Source organism: Pongo abelii, chromosome 18 (assembly GCF_028885655.2).
Source record: "Pongo abelii isolate AG06213 chromosome 18, NHGRI_mPonAbe1-v2.0_pri, whole genome shotgun sequence".
Taxonomy (NCBI): Eukaryota; Metazoa; Chordata; class Mammalia; order Primates; family Hominidae; genus Pongo; species Pongo abelii.
Genome location: NC_072003.2, coordinates 16,652,786 through 16,677,484, shown reverse-complemented (window position 1 = coordinate 16,677,484; position 24,699 = coordinate 16,652,786). Strand labels below are relative to the sequence as shown.

The window sequence follows — 24,699 nt, the reverse complement described above, 5'->3', positions numbered from 1 at the left end:
CCTCTTGCTTCCCACACCCTCCCCAGGTATAGCTTTGGCTGCCCTTCTTGTGCCTCCTGTGCAGCACTGTCACCATTCACCTCATGACAGCTACCAAGGGTTCCTGAAAGACCTGAAACTCCATCTGGTTTCCACTCACATTCATCTGGCTCACTCTCCTCTAGTTTGGATAAAAGCTTTTTGGTTTTGGACAACGTTTTAATATACGACTACAGCTGACCCTTGAACAACATGGGTTTGAACTGCGTGGGTCCACTTACATGCAGATTTTTCTTAACGAAACACAGATCCAAAATACAGTATTTGCAGAATTTAAAACCCACCTATATGGAGAGCCAATTTTCATACAGGCAGGTTCTGAAGGGCCAACTGTGGGACTTGAGTATGCAAATTCTGGTATATTTGGGGATCCTAGAAGTAATCCCCAATCTATACCAAGGGAAAACTGTATTTTAGTTTAGTATCATATGACTTAAATTTAATTTTAAATATTAAAATGTCAGTTTAGGGCTGGATGCGGTGGCTCACACCTGTAACTCCAGCACTTTGGGAGGCCAAGGTGGGTGGATCACCTGAGGTCAGGAGTTCGAGACCAGCCTAGCCAAACTGGTGAAACCCCATCTCTACTAAAAATTAGCCAGGCTTAGTGGCAGGCACCTGTAGTCCCAGCTATTCGGGAGGCTGAGGCAGGAGAATCACTTTAATGTGGGAGGTGGAAAAAAAAAAACTCCATCATTTTTATACCGATTATATGTTGAAATAATTTGGATACACTGGGTTAAATATTAATTTCACCTGTTTCTTTTATTTTCCCCCTAATTTTTTTTTTTTAAAAGACAGAGTCTCACTTTGTCACCCAGGCTGCAGTAAAGTGGCCCAATCTTGGCTCACTGCAACCGCCACCTCCCAGGTTCAAGCGATTCTCCTGCCTCAGCCTCCTGAGTAGCTGGGATTGCAGGCGTGTACCACCATGCCCGGCTAATTTTTGTATTTTTAGTAGAGACGGAGTTTCACCATGTTGGCCAGGCTGGTCTCGAACTCCTGACCTCAAGTGATCTGCCTGCCTCAGCCTCCCAAAGTGTTGGGATTACAGACCTGAGCCACCGCACCCAGCCTCCCCTGTTTCTTTTTAATTTTTAGTGTAGCTACTAGAAAGTTTAAATTAGGCTGGGTATGGTACCTCACATGTATAATCTCAACAGTTTTGAGAGGTTGAGGCAGAAGGATCACTTGAGGCCACGAGTTCAAAACCAGCCTGGGCAAGAGAGTGAGACCCTAGCTCTAAAAAAATTTTTAAAAATTCGCTGAGCGTGATGATGTACGCCTATAGTCCTAGCTACTTGGGAGGCTGATGCAGGAGGAATGCTTGAGCCCAGGAGGTCGAGGCCGCAGTGAGCTATAATTGCACCACTGCACTCCAGCCTGGACAACAATATGAGATCCTGTCTCAAAAAACAAACTTAAAAAAAGAAAATTTTAAATTAGCTATGTGGTTCATATTGTATTGCCATTAGATTATGCCAGAGTGGTAATGATGAAAAAGCAAGATTCATTTATCTCAGGAAGAAAATTAGCCTGAGATGATAAATCCAGCAGCCAGCAAGTCTCAATAATTGGCACTTATCTGGTAAGATCACATGAGACAAATGTTTCTTGAATTTTTTTCATGAAAATCCCTCCAACAGCAAAGAATAATTATCTTTAAGAACATGTCCCCTCTTCTTCAAAAAGGAAAAAGTGGGGCTCTAGACCTATGACTCTAGCCTGAGCTTCTGAAATTAATTCTCTCTCAGAGGCCTATAGTAAATAACACTAGGTGTACTACAAAGTACCCAAGCATACACTGAAAGAACAGACAGAAACTCCAGGTCTGAACAATGTGGAATTCCTTACATTAGGGAAGGTCATCTGCTATCATGGAGACTTCTGTGTGAGCTCATCTCTAAGGCATCATGGAACAAAATGGAATATCGGGTCAAGAAAAATGCTCATAAAGGTAACGGCTAACAAACCAACATATACTTCAAAACAAAATACCACTGGATTAAGTCACATGGCATTTAATCATTATGGCTAAGAAGTCATTTACTCCATGGGGAAATTCTTCTCATTTCTTTAAACTGGAAAATAGTGATATCCCAAAAGGCAAACCTGTATCATAGTACCTTCCATCTGTTGGGAAACAATTCTCATTTTAGTCTGTTAATTTTAACTTCTACTTTCCCACTCTTCTTTCCAAAGTCAGAAAAAGGAGAAAAATAGGATTATAAAAAAAAAGGGATTAAAACAACCCCGCTAATTTTAATATTTACATAGTGATTCACTTTTCAAGTTCTTCATAACCATTTCCTAGTGATGTCATATATTTCCAATAAAATGTCCATTAAAATGGAAAAACCTTCGAAGAAATGTAACATTATAGAAATCTTTGTTTTCAATGTATAAACTATCATTACTTGCATTTTCCCCCTAGAAATGAGACAGTGAAATGTGTATAGTTTCAAACTTCTTAATATAAAGCACAAAGCAATTATCTAGAAAAAAAATCTGGCATTTGGACATCACAGATACATTGTGGTGTTTGCCAAGATATTACTAAACTAACATGTAACTTATAAGCTGTGATTCTTTTTTTTTTTGAGACGGAGTCTCGCACTGTCGCCTAGGCTAGAGTACAATGGCGTGATCTCAGCTCATTGCAACCTCTGCCTCCCAGGTTCAAGTAATTCTCCTGCCTCAGCCTCCCGAGTAGCTGAGATTACACCACCACCACGCCCAGCTAATTTTTTGTATTTTTAGTAGAGACGGGGTTTCACTATATTGGTCAGGCTGGTCTCGAACTCCTGACCTCGTGATCTGCCCACTTCAGCCTCCCAAAGTGCTGGGATTACAGGAGTGAGCCACCGCGCCTGGCAGCTGTGATTCTTTGTGTGTGTGAGCTAGGTAGGAAGGAAAGAGAAATGTAGTTCCAAATACATGATTTTAGGAGAAAATAAACTATAGTACTAAATACACATTGTTACATATACTTAACCTGAAAGTAAAATAAACACCCTCACACCAGCTGTTCTTATTTAGTATTTCTAAAGCGCCATATTAAAATGATCAATTCAGGCCAGGCACAGTGGCTCACACCACTAAAAGTACAAACATTAGACAGACGTGGTGGCGCATGCCTGTAATCCCAGCTACTCGGGAGGCTGAGGCAGGAGAACCGCTTGAACCCGGGAGGCAGAGATTGCAGCGAGCCAAGATCACACCACTGCACTCTAGACTCAGTGACAGAGCGAGACTCCATCTCAAAAGAAAAAATAAAATGATCAATCGAAAAACTTCCCTTGTATGCACTTCAATTAAATTTTTTTTTTTGGTAGCCCTCAGGGGAAGGAAGGACTCTGCAAACTAAATATATCCACTGAGAAACCTCCCCCACCCCATTTCAGGCTGTTCTTAAGGTCTAACACAGGAGTCAGCTAGATGAGGTCTCTGTCACATGTTCTCTTTTTCCCTTCCAAACAATGCTTTAAAAATGTAAAAAACATCCTTAGCTCCCAGGCCTACAAAAATAGGCCAAGAGCCATTGCATTTTCAAGATGAAGTGTCCCTTACAGATAACTAGGGCAAAGCTCCCTTATTTAACAGATGGGGAACCTGAAACCTGAAGGCCAGTGAGAAAAGGCCGCTGGGCCATGATTATACCAGGATACTTGCTATTAAAATGACTACAGAGCCAGGCGCAGTGGCTCATGCCTGTAATCCCAGCACTTTGGGAGGCCAAGGTGGGTGGACTGCTTGAGCCCAGGAATTCAAGAGCAGCCTAGGCAACATGGCAAAACCTCACCTCTACAAAAATTAGCTGGGTGTGACGGCGTGAGCCTGCAGGAAGATCACCTGAGCCTCGGGAGTTTGAAGCTGCAATGAGCCGTGACTGTGCCACTGCACTCTAGCTTGGGCAACAGAGTGAGACCCTGTCAAATAAATAAATAAACATTAAATAAAATAAAATGACTTCAGGACTCATTGGCCCCTGTCTATCTAAGCTTATTGTCAGGAAGATACCACTAAAGCCTACGGAAAACTAGAAACCAAGACGGGCTGCTAAGCGGAAGACATAGCCTATTGTCTATTAGTGCAGCAGCAGCTCCAAGAAAGAAGCTGGGGTGATGAAAATCACAGGACGTCCAGTGTGCCGGACGTCATGCTAGATAGTCAAGACTTAATAATCCATAGAACTTCCCCTAGGCCTTGAAAAATTAGGAAGGCAGACATTAGCCAGGGAAAAACATTACATTTAAAGCAGTATCATAGGCAAAGCCAAGAGGGAATCACCACATCATACCACCTGCTGCACCTCAGTACGGCAGAGGAGCTGCAGAGAACAGAGTAAGGGTGGAGTGAGTGAGCTCTGCACCAGAGTTCTCATCTCAGCTCCTGTATTTACTGGCATGTGATAGTACTGGCTTCCTGTTGTTGCTGTAACAAATAATGGCAGACACAGATGTATTTTAAAGTTCTGGATGTCAAAAGTCCAAAATGAGTCTCACTGGGCTAAAATCAACCCTGGCCTGTTAGCAAGTCATGTTCCTTTGGGAGGCTCTAGGGGGGAATCCTTGACTTTTCCAGCTCCAGAGGTTACCCACATCCCTTGGTTTGTGGCCCTTTCCTCCTCCAAAACCAGTGACAACTAGACTGTCCGTCTCACATTACACTCTGCTATTTTGCCTCCAATTTTGATTCTTAAGAATCCTTCTGATTACACTGAGCCCACCCCAGTAACACAGGATAACCTCAGTGTCAGCTGATTAGCAATCTAGTTCTATTTGCTACCTTAATTCCCCCTTGCCACGTATATAACCTATTCGCAGGTTCTAGTGAGTAAGAAGCGGAGCTTTTTAAGGAGCCCTTATGAACCCTGCCTACTACACTAACCCTGAGCCAGTTAACAAACTCCTCAGAGCTTTAGTTTCTCCATCTGTGAAACTGGAATAAACACTTCCTACTTCAAAGGGTGACAGTGAAGACTGTGTCATTCAGGTAAAGTGCCTGGCTCATGGAAGTGCTCAGTCAAGTATCAGCTTATCTGGTTCAACTGTATATAAAAATAGGTGGCCAAGGACAGACCAGAACTGGGCTTGTCTGCACGGAGCTGTTTGACTGTAAGTTTGTGACTTTATTATGTGATCCCTAAGATTATTTTCTAAGATTGTAATGCTTCTAGTTCTTTATCTAGGAGTCTTATCAACTTTCAAACAAGAAAAAAACAAACTTGGAGAAATAGGATCAACACCCACACCCATACTCTAAAAGAGTCAACTTTAAAAGGGTAGAAAATATCACTAAATAATTAGAAAGTGGAGGTGTAATTTTTCAAATACCTGGGATCGAGGGATCAAAATCTCTCTAAATGAACACTAAATCTGGCTCTGAGCTTCCTGAAGCCAAGGCACAAGTGGACACACCTGTTGCTTTCCCCACCCCCATCAACCTTCCACTCTGCATGCGGTTTCTTCCATACTTAGCTGCAGGCTGAGCCTCCCACCCCCAGCACCCATCTCCACTGAGCCATCTTCCCGTCTCCACCTAAGGAAGGCTGTCACAGACCCATCACTAAATTCTCATTGTGAGCAACCCTACTTCTTGGCCACACTGGCTGGTGGCTCCTGCTGATGGCAGGAAATGAGGTACACTCATCATTATAGCTATATCACATACCAGATCCTCAAATGGTTGTTGAATTATTTAATAAGAAATCGTACTTCTGATTCTAACCTCAAGTGCTGGGAGGATCTTTTTTGGCCTTAGTTCTTATTTATAAGACTTAAGAAATAAGTCATTGTGGGGCACGGTGGCTCATCCCTTTAACCACAGCACTTTTGGAGGCTGAGGTGGCTGGACTGCTTGAACCCAGGAGTTCAAGATCAGCCAGAGTAACATGGTGAAACTACATCTCTACAAAAAAATAGAAAAATTTGGCCACGAGTGGTGGACGCCTGTAATCCCAGCACTTTGGGAGGCTGAGGTGGTTGGATCACCTGAGGTCGGGAGCTCAAGACCAGCCTGACCAACATGGAGAAACCCCATTTCTACTTAAAACACACACACACACACACACACACACACACACACACACACACAGAAATCAGCTGGGCGTGGTGGTGCATGCCTGTAAATCCCAGCTACTTGGGAGGCAGGAGAATCGCTTGAATCCAGGAGGCAGAGGTTGCGGTGAGCCAAGATCGTGCCATTGCACTCCAGCCTGGGCAACAAGAGTGAAACTCTGTCTTGGGGAAAAAAAAAAAAAAAATTTGCCAAGCGTGGTGGTGCATGCCTGTAGTCCCAGCTCCTTGGGGGGCTGAGGTGGGAGGATCACCTGAGCCTGGGGAGGTTGAGGCTGCAGTGAGCCATGATTGTGCACTCCAGCCTGGGCACAGAGCGAGACTCTGTCTCAAAAAAAAGAAAAGAAATCATAATGGAAATAAAAGCATCTCCCACAAAATATACAAGGATTCCTTTGCTAAAATAATGTCAACTGAGTTAAAAAGTCAGTTTTAGGTGTGGCGACATAAAAGTATGGAATTTTTTTCCATTTTTTTGAGACAGAGTTTTGCTCTTGTTGCCTAGGCTGGAGTGCAATGCCATGATTTTGGCTCACTGCAACCTCCACCTCCCAGGTTCAAGCGATTCTCCTGTCTCAGCCTCCCAAGCAGCTAGGATTACAGGCATGCGCCACCATGCCTGGCTATTTTTGTATTTTTAGTAAACACTGGGTTTCTCCGTGTTGGTCAGACTGGTCTCAAACCCCTTACCTCAGGTGATCCGTCCGCCTTGGCCTCCCAAAGTGCTGGGATTACAGGTATGAGCCACAGCACCCGGCCCAAAGTATGGAATTTTTAATATGTTTATTCTAATTTATATTAGTCAGTACCCAGAAGGGTCTCAATGCAGGCAGATAGTTAGAAAAAGGTCTCCCCCATGAGTGAGTATAGTGACAACAAATGAAATTACCCAAGAAAAAAAAACGATCCTAGAACCCATTCCATTTGCCCAGAACTGTTAAACTCAATGTCTGGTCCAAAGACCCAAGAGTTAGGCCCAAAAACCTGAGAAAATAAAGCAATCTCCAAGCCAGCCTTGCTTGTCAGTCCCTTGTTTTTTCAACGCCTTTTAAAATGTCACATACTGAGCAAGAAAACCCTATCCTTCAGATCTTTTTTTTTTTTTTTTTTTGAGACAAGGTCTCACTTTTGTCACCCAGGCCAGAAAGCAGTGGCATGATCTCAGCTCACTGCAGCCCTGACTTCCTAGGTTCAAACGATCCTCCCACCTCAGCCCCTAAGTAGCTGCAACTACAGGCTAATTTTTGTATTTTTTGTAGAGACGGGGTTTCGCCACATTGCGAAAGGTTGGTCTCAAACTCCTGAGCTCAAGGGATCCACCTGCCTCAGTCTCGCAAAGTGCTAGGATTACAGGCGTGAGCCACCGTGCCCCGCCAAGATCTTTAGATGCTGTCTAAAATCTCACAATCTGGCCGGGCGCGGTGGCTCACGCCTGTAACCCCAGCACTTTGGGAGGCCGAGGTGGGCGGATCATGAGGTCAGGGATCACGATGATGCTGGCGAAAACGGTGAAACCCTGTCTCTACTAAAAAATACAAAACATTAGCCGGGCGTGGTAGCGGGCGCCTGTAGTCCCAGCTACTTGGGAAGCTGAGGCAGGAAAATGGCGTGAACCTGGGAGGCGGAGGTTGCAGTGAGCCGAGATCGCGCGGCTGCACTCCAGCCTGGGCGACAGAGCAAGACTCCGTCTCAAAAAAAAAAAATCTCCAATCTGACAGAACAATACTCCAGAAAAGCTCTCTTCGCTTGGAGGACGGCCCTTTTTATGCGTACCGACTCAGTTCTACAAGCAAATCTCGGCAGCATCAGACGCCACCTGGTGGAGTACAGGGACACTACGCTGGAATCAAAGTTCTTCCTCCATTTAATACCTTTCCTCCAAAACACTGTTTCCCAAAGGGAGTTCCTTAGAAAACTAATGCTCAAGGTTTCTTCATCAACTGAGTTTAGGAATTCCCAAAGGTGGTAGAAGGGAGTGGAAACAATATTTTAGTTAATAGTTTAGTGTGGCTGGGCGCGGTGGCTCACGCCTGTAATCCCAGCACTTTGTCAGGCCAAAGCGGGAGGATTGCCTGAGCTCAGGAGTTCCAAGACCAGCCTGGGCAACACAGTGAAACCCCGTCTCTACTAAAATACACAAAAATCAGCCAGGCCTAGTGGCGTGTGGCTGTAGTCCCAGCTACTTGAGAAGCTGAGGCAGGAGAACTGCTTGAACCCGGGAGGCGGAGGTTGCAGTGAGCAGAGAATGGGTGTCTCAAAAACAAAACAAAACAAAACAAAAAAATAGTTCAGTGTATTTCCAAGATGATATTTAGGTACCATGTGAATTTCAATTTGATCTCTACAAAAAAAAATTGTTGTAACTTGCTGGTGTGTTAGTGCACACCTGTAGTTCTAGCTACTCAAAAGGCTGAGGCAGAATCTGATTGCTTGAGCCCATGAGTTCAAGGTTACCACTACGTTCCAGCCTGGGCAACAAAGTGAGACCCTGTCTCGGCAAAAAAAAAAAAAAAAATAGAATGAACCAGGCAGGGAAATTCCTACACTATGGTCTATTGAGCCTGAAGGGCCAGGCACAAGAAGTGGAGAAGGTGGTGAGAGGGGATCCAAAGTGACATTTTAAAATCCCGCAGCTAAAATCTTTCTCACGCGTCCTTTACCAGTCATTCATTCACCAAGCACAGCATGGAGTTGTAGGAGCAACAAAACAAAACCCTGCCGTCGAGGTCCTCAGTAAATATTATCTGAACAAATTAGCTCCTATTCTGGTGGGAGAGAGATTCAGTCCATTGGACAGGGAGAAAACCATGCGTTACAAACAGAAGCATGTAGGAGGTGCATGGGAAAGGGGAAGAGAAAGACTGGGCCTGCTGGTCAGTCAATGACATCATTTCTTGTGTGGATGTTTTCACTAGAATAGGTAAAATACTTATCTGAGGTGCTTTCAACCAGATAGCTTAGTTTCTAATTAAGGTATAAAGACTATTATTTTACTTACACGCAAAGTATTTCTTTACTCGCTTTATTACTTTACTCACACACAAAGTATTTCACGATTTGACCTTATAAAATAAGGATTTATATACCTACCTCTACCCTTCCCAAATTTACAGATAAACAAACGCAAACACAGAAAGTTTAAATATTTTGTTCCAAGTTTACAGACCTCACCAGGAGCAGACAAAGGGTAAGGACCAGGCATTGCTGCCTTCCAGCCCACTGCTTTTCTCCCTAGACTGCACTGCAAGTCCTTTTGTAGATCAGATGAAAAATGGGGTCAAAATTTGCTGCAAATCTTCTCTTTTAAAAAAGCCACTGAATTATAGCAGAATATGACAAAATGTTACCAGAACACATTTTTACAGCAAATAATGAAATAATCATCAGATTTTTAAAAATCAAGCAAGCAACTTCAGAATATGACCCCTGTACCAAATTTTCTTTTGGTAATAAAGTAGCCTCTCTGCCAAGATCAAATGTAAAAATGTTACAAGAGGAACAGGCTTTGCAGTCCTGGAGGAGTAAAGAAGTACAAGAGAGCTGATTTCCTCCAGGCTTTTGAAACATACACAAAGATTGCCAGCCCACAATTAATCATCTAGCACTGTGAAATGATTAAACATTAATGAGAGATAGGTAAGACCTACTACAAAAAATTATAAGGAAGTTTTGAATAAATGAATAATCATGCTGTGAACCTAGAAAGGAAAGCTAAATGTTATGAACATATCAATTATCTTCAAGTCAATTTATATATTTAACATAATTTCAACAAAATTCCAGCCAAAGGCATGGATGGACATAAAAGAATATTCCACAAAACACAAGAACTACAAGTCCAGACTCGACCAAGTAATAACAATTTACAAAGTAAGAACTTAGATTATGTTTACTCAGAAAAAAATAGGTATCTAGACCAAAAGAAATCACAGAAATAGACCCAAATGCATGGAAAAATATGTTCTGTAGTAAAGCAGGCATCATCAAGATTAGAACGAAAGGAAACATCATTTTATAAATGAGAGAGGGAAAAAAATCAACTGTGCTCTACATTTTAAGCCAAAGTAAAGCCAGGGAGCATAAAGTGCTAAATAATTTTTAAATTTAAAAAATAACGAAATAAACTAATATAGTCATCAGATTTTCAGAAAAAAAAAAAAAAAAGCAAGAAAAACTAACCAGAAGGCCAGGCGCAGTGGCTCATGCCTGTAATCCCAGCACTTTAGGAGGCCGAGGCAGGTGGATCACTTGAGGTCAGGAGTTTGAGACCAGCCTGGCCAACATGGCGAAAAGCTGTCTCTACTAACAATACAAAAATTAGGCGGGCGTGGTAGTGGGCGCGGTGGTGGGTGCCTGTAGTCCTAGCTACTTAGGAGGCTGAAGCATGAGAATCCCTTGAACCTGGGCAGAGGTTGCAGTGAGGTGAGATCATGCCACTGCACTCCAGCCTGGGCAAAAGAGTGAGACTCCAACTCAAAAAAAAAAAAAAAAGAACCAGAGATTTAACTTTTTTTTAAAGAAAATATGAAAGCACTACATAAATAATAATAACAGAAGTAAAAAAGGCTAACACAGGCTGGGCGCAGTGGCTCACGCCTGTAATCCCAGCACTTTGGGAGGCCGAGGCGGGCGGATCATGAGGTCAGGAGTTCAAGAACAGCCTGGCCAACATGGTGAAACCCTGTCTCTACTAAAAATACAAAAAATTAGCCAGGCGCGGTGGCAGGCGCCTGTAATCCCAGCTACTCGGGAGGCTGAGGCAGAAGAATCGCCCGAACCTCGGACACAGAGGTTGCAGTGAGCGGAGATTTCGCCACTGCACTCCAGCCTGAACGACAGAGAGAGACTCCATCTCAAAAAAAAAAAAAGAGAGAAAGGCTAACACAACAATGGACAGAAATATGCACAAGAGTTCCTGTCCACAACACCTTAACAGGTAGACCAAGGTAAACTGACAGATCAGCACTGAGGCCGAGCCCTGGAGAAAAAAGCAAACAGTTAAAACAAGAGAAGGCAATTACTATTACAGTGCTGAGGTGGTAAGTGAATTTCCTTTCATTTAATGTGTAAAAATAGCAAATGTTTGACAAGTTGCGTTAAGTAGGGGGTAAAGGACCACAGAACCCGATCTTATAACCCAAGCCTCGCATGCTGGGGGCCAGGAATAAGCTCTCCTCACAGCACACCCTACAGCCCTGTGATGCTTCAGACATGGTACACTCGCAAATTATTTATGCACTGATGACCAGCTAGCTTCAAAAAACAAATGTAGATCTTGGAAGTGGCCTGGCTATTTCTAAGACAATTAAAAAAAAATCATTAAGGCAGGGGAAAGGCATGTGTATTGTATAAATGCTGGTGGCCTGCTGAACCAAGGCATCTACTTTCTACTACAACAGTCTAAACACTTCTTCAGTTCAGCTCTCTATAACTAAATGTTATATGTGTCAAATGTTTCTCCAGCCTTGATTTGTATATACAATCTAAACATGACATTGACCTAGAATTTAATTTGAAACTGTATCTTTTTTTTTTTAAATGTGCATGTGTTTCTCCTACCTCTTACTGCACATCTGCTGTTAATAATAAGGAAAACACCATTTGACTTCAGGGTAGAAGAAAGGGAGAAAAACCCCAGATGCCCAAGGCAAGATTTACTTTAGGGAATCCTTCATAGTGCACATATTACAGAAAATCATCATTTCCAAATGTGTGAATTTAGCCACAAAAAAATGGGGTGAAAAGATTAATTAGAATTAATCTCAGCTCCTGCAAACTTGTATATGCATTAGAATTTTACAAGATCCAACTAGAATCACAGGATAGGGAAGAGATGAAGAGAAAGTAAATCAGACCACATTTATTATGAAAACAACTTGCACATAAACTTGTCAAAATTAGTGATTTGACCAAGGAGGTTCATTTTGTACCTTTGAGTAATTTTTAACCATTTATCCCTTTCAACCTTATTTTATATCTATTTTATTTACCACTATTTACCCTTCTTTTGCTGAAAGAAAGGAGAAAAAGGCTACTGTCTCGTATTAGAAGGGTATTCCTAAAAGGAACACCATTTTAGAAACCTCTGAATGAAAAAATAATTTAAGATGAGTAATGTATTTCTAATATGGCATAGCGGCACACAATATAAGCCAATCAAATAACAAAACATGCTTCTACGACCTTGAAATGGCCTCTTCAGCTCACAAACTTGAATGCTACCATCACTTTAGTGAATGACTCTAGGTTACCCTTTTATATAATCTTCATTAAGGTCTGTCTTCTGTGAAGGGCTTTATTTAATTTTCCATGAAGAGCTTTGAATGGATGCTTCTTAAGCTTACTTAAGTTGGCAGTATTTTGTTTCCAAAGTTCAAACTTCCATTTGCTAAGTCTGCTTAGTCACTTGAAACTGTGCAGCTCAAAGTCTTTCAATTAACACAGACATACTTATATGACAGTTTGATTTTCTCCCCGTCTCCCAGACAAACAATGTGAATATAGTAGATTCTCTGTCCATAAAACCTTCAAGGTATATATTAATATTGCCAGTTATAAAATTGTTTCATATATGCTGTTTTAATATTCCAAAAATAAAAATAATAAAAGAATAGTTACATATTTTTGGTTGATCTCCTGGAGGAAGGTAATAGGGTCATTAATGTGATCACTTGCTTGGCAAAGACTGACTGAGACCATGCTTTGTGCCAGGCTATACAGAAACAACACTAACATGAGGAACATGGTCCCTACCCTCAGCAATCTTACAGTCTAGGGGAAAAGACATTAAATAAATCATCTTGAAATCACATATATAAATGCAAACTGTGTTAAGTGCTACAAAAGAAACAACAGGCTACCCAAGTGAGACCGGGGTAGAGGTTTCAGTGATTTAATTGTGGAAGCAATATTTGGGCTGGGCCCCGACAGGTGGAGAACTGAGCCCTAGGGGTGGAAGCATATTCCAGGAAGAAGGACTAGCATGTGCAAAGGCCACAGTCTGAGGAAGGAGAAGCGGGTGGATACCAGTTATGTGTCCACTGGTCTGGTCCAGGTGTGGGTGAACGGGCGCAGACTGGAGTGGTAACAAAGGGGATGGAGACAAGCGAGCAGATGAGAATGGATCTGACACAACTCACAGGCTGTGGAGTCAGGACTGAGAGAGCGCACAGAACAACATAAAACAATTGGGAGAATATGACCTTTCACTTAAAAACCAGGACACCAAACAATATACAATTCAACTAAGTCAAAGAAAAATACAGATGTGAGAAGCTGACAGTAGCCTATGCTGTAATGTGCATGCGTGTTATACCTATAAAAATACTTCTCAAAAGAAATGTATTGCTAAATTACAACCTATCTGACAGATAAAATAACCACTAAAAATGCTGACCAAAACTTTTAACTATAAACACAAAAAAGATTATGATGTAATAATTTTCTTTTTTTTGAGACAGACTCTCGCTCTGTCACCCAGGCTGGAGTGCAATGGCGTGATCTTGGCTCACTGCAACCTCCGCCTCCCGGGTTCAAGCGATTCTCCTGCCTCAGCCTCCCAAGTAGCTGGGACTACAAGCATGTGCCACCATGTCTGGCTAATTTTTGTATTTTTAGTAGAGACGGGGTTTCATCATGTTGGCCAGACTGTTCTCGAACTCCTGACCTCAGGTGATCCACCCACCTTGACCTTCCAAAGTGTTGGGATTACAGGCGTAAGCCACTGTGGCTGACATTCATTTATTTATTTATATAAATAATAAATATATATACTAATAAATATAAATATAATATATAACATATACAATAAATATAATATAATATATATTATATAATATATAATATATAATACAATATAATATATGCTATATATTATAATATATAATATATGCTATATATTATAATATATAATATATGCTATATATTATAATATATAATATATGCTATATATTATAATATATAATATATGCTATATATTATAATATATAATATATGCTATATATTATAATATATAATATATGCTATATATTATAATATATAATATATGCTATATATTATAATATATAATATATGCTATATATTATAATATATAATATATGCTATATATTATAATATATAATATATGCTATATATTATAATATATAATATATGCTATATATTATAATATATAATATATGCTATATATTATAATATATAATATATATAAATAAATATAAATATAAATATATATATATATGGTTTTTTTTTTTTGAGACAGGATCTCACTCTGTCCCCCAGGCTGGAGTGCAGTGGCATGATCTCAGTTTACTGCAACCTCTGCCTCCTGCATTGAAGCGATTCTCCCACCTCAGCCTCCCAACTAGCTGGGATTACAGGTGTGTACCACCACACCTGTCTAATTTTTGTATTCCCTGTAGAGACGGGGTTTTGCCATGTTGGCCAGGCTGGTCTCAAACTCCTGGACTCAAGCAATCCACCCGCCTCAGCCTCCCAAAGTGCTGAGACTACAGGCATGAGCCACTGCGCGCAGCCTCAAGCTATATTTTTAAGAAGCAAAACATTTGAGAGACTATACATGAAACAGAACAGTATTTCCTGTTTGCTAATGATGGAACATTAAACAATGTAATTATTAAAAATACACTGACAGCTGGGCGCAGTGGCTCATGCCTGTAATCCTAGCACTTTGGGAACCGAGGCAGGTGGATCACCTGAGGTTAGGAGTTCGAGACCAGCCTGGCCAACGTGGCAAAACCCCATATCTACTAAAAATACAAAAATTAGCCAGGCACGGCGGCAGGCGCCTACGTAGTTCCAGCTACTCAGGAGGCTGAGGCAGGAGAATCGCTTGAACCCGGGAGGCAGATTCCAGTGAACCAAGATCACGCCCACTGCACTCCAGCCTGGGTGGCAGGGCGAGACTCCATCAAAAATAAAATAAAATAAACAAAAACACGTTGAGAAAAGGAATCAAGCAAATTAGAATATATATTCATAGTAACACATGGAAAAGATGTAAATAACAATTCTACTCAAGTAACAATGTCTTAATATGAATCATTTTTTACCTTTCTTTAATGAATGTAATGCTGAGGTGAAGAAGGTCAAATAACCAGGAGGCTGGGGTGAGCCACTGAACTCAAAGTACCCAAGTACTCCAGGCTGCAGGAAAAAGAGCAGAATTAGGTAACTGAGGCACTGTCAGCCACAGTGTCATGGAGGATATTTTAAAGCAAGACATATTATAATTTGACAATTAATGCATCTTGTTGCCTTTCATTTTTTCAAAAAGCCTAACTAAGCACAGGAGAAAAATTTCAGGTTGGAGTTGAACATCCCCTACATTTAAACAACAAACAGGGTAACGGATGGAGTTGCAGTAGCTTTGACAGGATTGCACAGTGGTCATTCAGGGACATTCAAAGCTGAAATTTCCTTCTGTCCCCATGAGTAGGTCTTTCCACACCCTGTTTGTTGACAGTACAATTCTCCCAGGCTCAAAACTTCATCAGTAAGTTGTGCCCTCAATCGCTTTTAACAACTCCAGACAAGAAGTGGCAATAATTTTCTTTTAACCTTTCTTAAGTTTCTTCTTGAATCTCTTTCTCTCATTGCCTCCAAACATACGTTCACACTTTGCCGCAAATCAGGGTTAATCTTCACCTGTAATCAAGCCCCTTCAATAGGAAACAAACCATAGAACCCCCCACAAAACCCAGCATTCCACAGTGGCAACTCTCCTTTCCCTCAGGTCTGCAGAGGACCCGCCTCCGGCCCTCTGGCTCCTCCACCCTACACACTCATTTCCATCCTCATTTCCACCTGCTCATTCCACTTCTCTAAGCTGGGTGCAGAACGCCCCTTCATTCTGCCAAACCAATTAACTGTCCCCTACCAGATATGTTCTGCCTTCCTGTTTACAATCACTTCTTCCTTCTTGGAAGGCCCTGTGGCACTCATTCAGTCAGGTTTTGTTCTGTAATAATCGTATCTGTCTTAAAAGTCAAATTGTGAGATCCGTGAGGAAAAAGTGCTGGACTTGGAGTCAGAAGACCTAAGCTCAAGTCTGAGATCTAGTGGCTGAATGAACAGCCTCAGGAGAACCCTTCAATATGAAACCTCAGTTGCCTGATGTGGAAATAGGAACAATTCTTCACAGGGTTAGGCAAAGAGCAAGCCTGATGAACCGTAAAGCACTAGGCAAATGAAAAGAATCCTTTTAAGCCCAAAAGCACTTGGCACTACACTCCATATTAGTAAGTCATTGTGGAAACGAACTTGATCATTGAAACAAAATTGCATCCAAAATTTGGTTGAAATTTAATCTGTTGCTAAAGTTTAAAATCAGTATGTTATATAAAAGAGAAAACTTTTGATCTGTAGTGGAATATACTATCTTTCCAATCTAAACCACTTGCTTGTTCTAAGATTCAACTGTAAATGAATCAATTGATTTTCATTCTGATAGAAACTCAACATCTAGGCTGGGTGCAGTGGCTCACACTTGTAATCCCAACACTTTGGGAGACCTAGGCGGGAGGATCATTTGAGGTCAGGAGTTCAAGACCAGCCTGGTCAACATGGTGAAACTCTGTCTCTATTAAAAAATACAAAAATTAGCCAGGTGTGGTGGTACATGCCTGTAGTCCCAAATACTCGGGAAGCTGAGGCAAGAGAATCCCTTGAACCCAGGAGGCGGAGGCTGCAGTGAGCTGAGATCATGCCCCTGCACTCCAGCAGGTGGGGGACAGAGCAAGACTCCATCTCAAAAAAAAAAAAAAAAGAAACAGAGTCTCACTCTGTTGCCCAGGCTCACACCTGTAATCCCAGCACTTAGGGAGGCTGAGGCGGGTGGATCACTTGAGGTCGGGAGTTCAAGACCAGCCTGGCCAACATGGTGGAACCCTGTCTCTACTGAAAATAAAAATTTAGCCAAGCATGGTGGTGCACGCCTGTAATTCCAGCTACTCAGGAGGCTGAGGCACAAGAATTGCTTGAATCAGGGAGGTGGAGGTTGCAGTGAGCCAAGATCGTGCCACTGCATTCTAGCCTGGGCAACAGGCTGGAATCTCAAAAATCTCAAAACAAAAACAAAAAACCACAAAACTATGAACTAACAGAAACAGTACCTATGCGCACAACATTCAGAGTAGAATTTTACAAACAATATGACAATGTTGGGTACCAGCATTCTACAGTTCTGTCAAAATGCTCATGTTTTCTGTCATCTGGCAATTTGACTTAACTCTCTTCTTCCCCCTAAAAGATTCCCGAGCCTTTCCCCAACCCATTTAAATGTAAAACAATTTTGTTACCAAGCTGTTAGGAATAAATGAATGAATGTATGCTAAATAAGTGTTCTTAAATGGATACAGAAATTCACGAAAAGATTCTTAAAATATTTTGCCTGCAGATAGAAGATAAGAGTTTGAAATAATAATACTGTTAGCATTTGGTGAGTAAATTATAAGGTACAAGTCAAATGAATCTGTCAAGTGCTTTAAAAAATAAAAAAGAGGCCAGCAGCGCTGGCTCACGCCTGTAATCCCCTCAGATCACTTGAGGCCAGGAGTTCAAGACCACCCTTGGCCAGCCTGGTGAAATCCCATCTCTACTAAAAACACAAAAATTAGCCAGGCGTGATGGTGGGCACCTGTAGTCGCAGCTACTTGGGAGGCTGAGGCAGGAGAATTGCTTGAATCTGGGAGGTGGAGGTTACAGTGAGCAGAGACCGCACCACTGCACTCCAGCCTAGGCAAGAGAGTGAGACTCTGTCTCAAAAAAACAAACAATCAAACAAACAAATAAATAAGAAAGCAAGCACTATTGATGTAGAAGCTACCAATACCTAACACAAATGATGTCCAAACAATACTGAAATTAGAGGAGCCAGAAAATTAGTCACTGAAAATTAAATGACTATTACTCAGTCCTATTCTCTTTCCAATCAACTTAATGTCCACTGAAATAAAAATGACACTGGCCAGGTGTGGTGGCTTATGTCTATAATCCCAGGACTTTTGGGGGCTGAGATGGGAGGATCACCTGACCTCAGGAGTTTCAGACCAGCCTGGGCAACATGGCAAGACCTCATCTCTATAAATTAAAAATAAAAATGACACTGGTTCTGTTAGTATACGTTGTCCACAGTAATCGACTTCATTTTCCTCTCTGTATTTAAAGTGGCAGGAAGAACATTCAAGGAAGAGGGATTCCACAATTGGAGTAACTGAAGTAAGTAGAATTTCTTTTTCTCTTTTTTAGAGACAGAGTCTTTCTCTGTCGCCAAGGCTGGAGTGCAGTAGCGTGATCTCGACTCACTGCAACCTCTGACTCCCAGGTTAAAGCAATTCTCCTGCCTCAACCTCCCCAGTAGCTGGGATTACAGGCGCCCGCCACCACATCCGGCTAATTTTTTGTATTTTTAGTAGAGACGAGGTTTCACCATGTTGGCCAGGCTGGTCTTGAACTCCTGACCTCATGATCTGGCCGCCTCGGCCTCTCAAAGTGCTGGGATTACAGGCGTGCCACAGGGCCCGGTCAAATTTCTTAACATGGTTTGCAAGGAAATTATATAGAGCTCTTAATCTCCCTTTATGGGATCTCCTGGCAAGTTCATTTCAGTTTTTAGCTACATTCATTATTTACAAGGTAAGTATCATTGTAGTGCTTACCTGGGTAGAAAATTATAGACCCTACCCTGCCTGAATATTGTGACTATCATACACAAAATAATCCCAGTTCTGTAGAATAAATGTGAATGACCCAATTAATAACAGGAAATGGCAAAACTCTGCTGCTTAAGAGCCATGGCATCATCCTTCATCCATATTTATTCTTTTAAGTATTCATTTAGAAAAAAAAAAGCTACAGCCAAATTAAGGAGCCAACATCTTCAAAATATTCTACCATAAAAGAAAAAAGTTTCAAAAAATGACATTAAATAAATATTTGAAGTTGTAACCCCTAGGTAGATACTGAAGTTTCAATTCAGGAACCTTAAATATTTCTTTGAGGAAGGAACATGATAGACAAGAATTTGGGGAGCCACAAGGCTGGGCTGTCATCCAGTCTCCATGTAGGTAAATCACAGCCTCCCTGTACCTTAGCTTCTGAATCTGTTGGAAGCATCCACAATTTCCATCTACCTCACCTGGCTGTTTGGAACATTTAGAAATAAGCACTTGAAAACTGAAGAGCACTTCACAATGCATAGTTTATGCATTACTTCTTTGCTAATAACGACTGAAGTATTTCAGGGTTTACAAAGTTAAGAATTTTTAGTACTCACCCTTTAATGGCTTTTTGTGATGTTTAAGTAACTTAAAGGTAAAACTGTTGTCCTAGAAATTGTTTCTGGGCTCAGAGTCTTGTCTTTGTTTTGTTTTGAGATGGAGTCTCACTCTGTTGCCCAGGCTGGAGTGCAGTGGTGCCATCACAGCTCACTGTAACCCCAAACTCCTGGACTCAAGCAATCCTCCAGCCTCAGCCTCCCAAGCAGCTGGGACCACAGGCATGTGCCACCAGGTTTGGCTAATTTTTAACATTTTATTATAGAGACAGGGTCTCATTTTGTTGCCCAGGCTGGTCTTGAGTTCCCGGCTTCTAGCAATCCTCCCACCTTGGCCTCCCAAGTGCTGGGATTGCAGGCGTGAAGCACCTCGCCGGGCCTCTTAGTCATAGTTTACAAACATAAAACCATGGTTAATGATTAGCAATGTGATATTGGTAGGTCTCAGATATCTAAGCCAAATAAAATATTTTCCATTGGTTAAAAACTTCCACTCTTCAGCCATGTGCGGTGCCTCACACCTGCAATCCCAACACTTTGGGAGGCCGAGGCAGGCGGATCACAAGGTCAAGAGATCGAGATCATCCTAGCTAACAAGGTGAAACTCCGTCTCTATTATAAATACAAAAATTAGCCGGGCATGGTGGTGCATGTCTGAGTCCCAGCTACTCAGGAGGCTGAGGCAGGAGAATCACTTGAACCTGGCAGGTGGAGGTTGCAGTGGGCCAAGATCACGCCACTGCACTCCAGCCTGGACATCAGAGCGAGACTCCACCTCAAAAAAAAAAAAAAAAAAAAAAATTCCACTCTAAGCAATTCAGTATCAAATCATCTGAATAGGCCTTTGAAAGGATTCAACTATAGGACTTCTAAAAATTAATACCGAGATACAATTAGTACATTCCTTTTTTTAACAACAGAATAAGCATATATGAATAGAGTTCCACATACATATAATAAAATTTTACGTCAGCTGGGCACAGTGGCTCACACCTGTAATCCTAGCATTCTGGGAGGCTAAGATGGGCTGATCACTTGAGGCTAGGAATTCAAGAACAGCCTGGCCAAATGGTGAAACCCCGTCTCTACTAAAAATACAAAAACAGCTGGGCGTGGAGGCACATGCCTGTAATCCCAGCTACTCAGGAGGCTGAGACACGAGAATCGCTTGAACCCAGGAGGTGGAGGTTGCAGTGAGCCGAGATTGCGCCACCACACTCCAGTCTGGGAGACAGAGCAAGACTCTGTCTCAAAAACAAGTTTATGTCAATAGAGAATATTATGTATTTCAGGACATCATCACTTCCCAAGTAATGAATGCTAACTATATAATTTTATAATGGTCCAAAATGCTCACAAATATCTGGATTAGAGACAAATTTATAATTAATCAATTTTTTTCCTTTTTTTTCCTTCCTTAAAATCCAGATCCTACACAAGAAATTTTTTTTTAAAACAAGGAGGAAATTATCACACACACTCCTACAAGATGTTACAAACATATCTAACAGACATTAAGTCAAGCAAAAATAACCAATCCTTCATTAGGTCAAACTTCAGAAGTGCCATGAAAACATTAATTATTTTGACCCAATTTTGATATACTTAAATTTAAACACACTTGATACTGAAATCCATATTGATAAAAAATATAAACTGAGATAAGGCTCTTGACCAAAACAAGTATCTTTCATAGTAATATGTCTTTAAATTAGCAAGTTCCTTCACATATTTAAACTGTATAGGGTTTTTGTTTGTTTTTTGGAAAAAATAAGGAGTTTGAGTAAAAAGTTGAGTATCAGAGACAGCTCTAGTGATGACACTCTAACTCACCCCTAGCTATAATTTCCACCCACCCCCCCGATAACCTTCCAACGTTCTCTAGTCAAGGCACTGTTTAATTTTCATCTTCTCTCTACTGCCACCATTATAAGCAGATAAACTTTTAACTATTAAATTAATGCCTTCTGAGAGCCCCATGATAAAAGATGTGTTTTCTTCCTCTTAAGGCCTTAATTGGGAAAACTCAGTTCTTCAGAGCAGTAGTTCTTAACTGGGGGAATTTTGTCCCGAGGGGTTTTTGGCAAGGTCTGCAGATATTTTTGGTTGTCACAACTGAGGGGAGAAAACGGTGCTACCAACATCTAGTGGGTGGAGGCCAGGGATATTGCTAAATATCCTGCAAAGCACAGGACAGCCCCCCAAAACACAGAATTATCTGACCTCCAATGTCAACTGTGCCAAGGTTTAGAAACACTAACTTAGCAGAATATTCAAAAGCTTACTGTGCTCTACTCCAGGGACTCCAAAAATTCCTTAACTTTCCTAATCATTCAACCGTCAAAACCATGACAGTAGTTTCATTTCTGGATCTAGAATTCTGTCTCTATGTTATGGGCAGTGTGTGTGAAACTGACACGTTTTCTAGGCTGTGCTATTTGGTGTATTTTGCAAGACAAATGGTTTCAAAGTGTCACACTGGGCTTGACTAGTGAGTTGTTTCACAATAAAGTACTATCTATCTCTTGCCAATGAGACAATCTCATCTCAGTGACAAGCCCAGCAAAAGATGATACTAACCCGATAAAAGCCACAGCTTTTGGGAGGAAGTCATTTTAAAGGCTGACAGAAGTGATCTAGGGACCCCATCTTGGTAGCACTCTTGTGGTTCCCATTTTAAAGGCAGTCCAGTTTAACCACTGTTGTACATCACTCTAAGTGGGCTGCCAAAAAACTTAATGTAATGTTTTAAATGTCATCAGCAGTAATGTCATCAGTAGATTAGTGAGTCTAACATGAATTCCACATCAATACTTGAAGCACAGTCTTTTAAAGTACTGCTGGGCTGGGCACGGTGGCTCACACCTGTAATCCCAGCACTTTGGGAGGCTGAGGCAGAAGGATCGCTTGAGCCGAGATCATGCCACCGCATTCCAGCCTGGGTGACAGAGTGAAACCCTATCTCAAAAAAATAAAATAATCCAGCCTGGCCAACATGGTTAACCCCATCTCTACTGAAAATACAAAAAATTAGCCAGGTATGATGGCGCATGCCTGTAATCCCAGCTACTTAGGAGGCTGAGGCAGAAGAATCACTTGAACCCGAGAGATGGAGGTTGCAGTGAGCCAAGATCACGACACTGCACTCCAGCCTGGGTAACAGAGTGAGACCATCTCTAAATCAATCAATCAATCAATCAATCAATCAATCAATCCATGGAGTACTGCTAAAAGCAGGTCTGTCTGACTCCTGATTCTTCACCATTTTGCTGTGCCATACCGAGTGGCTCTGGCTGTAACCCACTGAAGAACCACATCAAAACCCACTTACCACAACTTTACTGTTAGAAGGAATCTCAAGGATACCCTGGCCCAGGCTCCTGATGCCCAGGAAGTGAGGAACCCGCCCCAAATCACAGACCCAGTGAGTGTGCCAAAGGGATCAGACCCCAGTACCCTGCCTCTTAATATAGCCCTCACCCACCAGCCTGCCCAGGGAAAATGAGGGGCAGGCCTCTGAGGCGCACAGACATCCATCTGCTATCTATGTAATTAAGGAATAGTTACTCTGATGCATAGCTAAGAACTATAAGCAGAATAACTAGATATTCATACTGCTGCCTGGGGAATCTCTGCTAATAGTTAACACATACGTAGAGTTTCCAACATGATTCAAAAAAGCTATACTGATGTTCTGGTGAAAAAATGTGTATCCAATCTATACAGAATATAAATAGTGCAAACAGTAAAATTCGACTAGCCACAATTCTAAACTGTCAGGAAGGTCTGGATATACATGGTTTTTTAATCTCTGTCAGGTATTTATGGTCTTGATTTTGTTGTACGTAAGTATCATTTTACTTTTACTCAAGTATGATTTTATACTTGTTCCAGTGAATTTTTTGCAGAACTACTTTTATAATTTTTTGAGGCTACATATTTCAATAATCCCAATACTGGCCTAAAAATAAGCCAGTCTTAACATGCATTAAAGATCCTACAGGGCTGGGCGTGGTGTCTCACACCTGTAATCCCAGCACTGTGAGGGGAGGCCAACATGGGAGGATCACTTGAGGCCCAGAGTTCAAGACCAGCCTGGTCAACATGGCGAAACCCTCTTTAGTGAAAATACAAAAATTAGCTGGGTGTGGTGGCACTGCCTGTTATCCCAACTACTTGGGTGGCTGAGGCACAAGAAGCACTTGAACCCAGGAAGTGGAGTTTGCAGTGAGCTGAGATTGCACTCCAGCCTGGGTGTCAGAGCAAGACTCTGTCTCAAAAAAGAAAATACTATAAAAATGATTTACATTATAAAATAATAATAATAATAATTTAACAGGGGTTGAAGTTGGCAATGGGGAAGCAGGAAAGAAGCTACATTAGGAAAGTTAGAAAACTTTCTGTAATTAAGACCTTGAAATAGTTATATACGTCATAATATGGAAGGGAACATATTTCCAGTTTTCAAAAAAATCAAACTACAACTGACAAGAGAAACCAGGTATCTCATAGTACAATGCTATGAGAAGTGTCAAATAATATTCTTAGAAATTTGCAGTTGCACATAAATTGTAAGTTAATTCTCATCTACTCTAAGTTAACTGTGAGGCAAGATGAAAATGTGTTGAAAATTCCCTAACGAAAAACAAAGACTTTGCTAGTGCTCTATTCTCTTAAAACTCTCTTGGATCAGTATCTCAAAAAGCATTTAACTGGGGCTGATCTATCACATGACCTTTTACTTGCTGCAATTCAGGAGGTATTTTTTTAAACCCCTTTAATACAAACAATCCAATACAACCCAGTGAAAGGCCTTGAGTATGGAGGAGGAGATATGAAAGACAAGTACCTCGTAGTTTGAGAGAAAATCTAGTAATTCTGATTGAGATGGGATGTAGAGAAGTGGTTTCATCACCCGGCGGACAAACGTCTCAATGTAAACAGCACTCATGGGGCCTTTGTATTCGATTGGTCCAAAACTAGTACCAAAAAATAAAAATAAAAATAAAAATAATAAAAATAATACACCATGCATTAAGCCTGTAATGTATAACTAAAATTATCACCACCACAAAATGAAAGTGTCTTGCTTTGGGATCCAACCAAGTCACTGATCAGTAGCCTGCTTTGCTCAGGAGGTGACCAGAGAATTAAGAATAAGCATTTTAGGTGAGGAGAGGTGCAAGCAGCCCCTACCCTTCTATGATCTTGAATTCAACTGCAAACTGAATTGCCAAAGAACATTTAGTCTTATCTCTGAAAAAAAAATTTATTCCCACAATAGTTCTTTTA

At 41.3% G+C, this 24,699-nt stretch overlaps 1 protein-coding gene across 4 annotated transcripts in view; it reads right to left on the bottom strand.

The window, feature by feature from the left end:
• Positions 1-24,699, bottom strand: part of TXNDC11 (thioredoxin domain containing 11) — a 63,988-nt gene that overhangs the window by 27,434 nt on the left and 11,855 nt on the right. For 3 of the 4 annotated variants that reach the window (XM_024241387.3, XM_054534743.2, XM_063717596.1), the window contains exons 4-5: positions 24,257-24,386; positions 15,185-15,278 (exon numbers count right to left, since the gene is read on the bottom strand). In XM_024241387.3, the coding sequence (XP_024097155.1) occupies positions 15,185-15,278; positions 24,257-24,386 (224 nt within the window). The remainder of the gene's footprint in view (positions 1-15,184; positions 15,279-24,256; positions 24,387-24,699) is intronic. The other variant, XM_054534739.2, reaches the window with a different exon arrangement.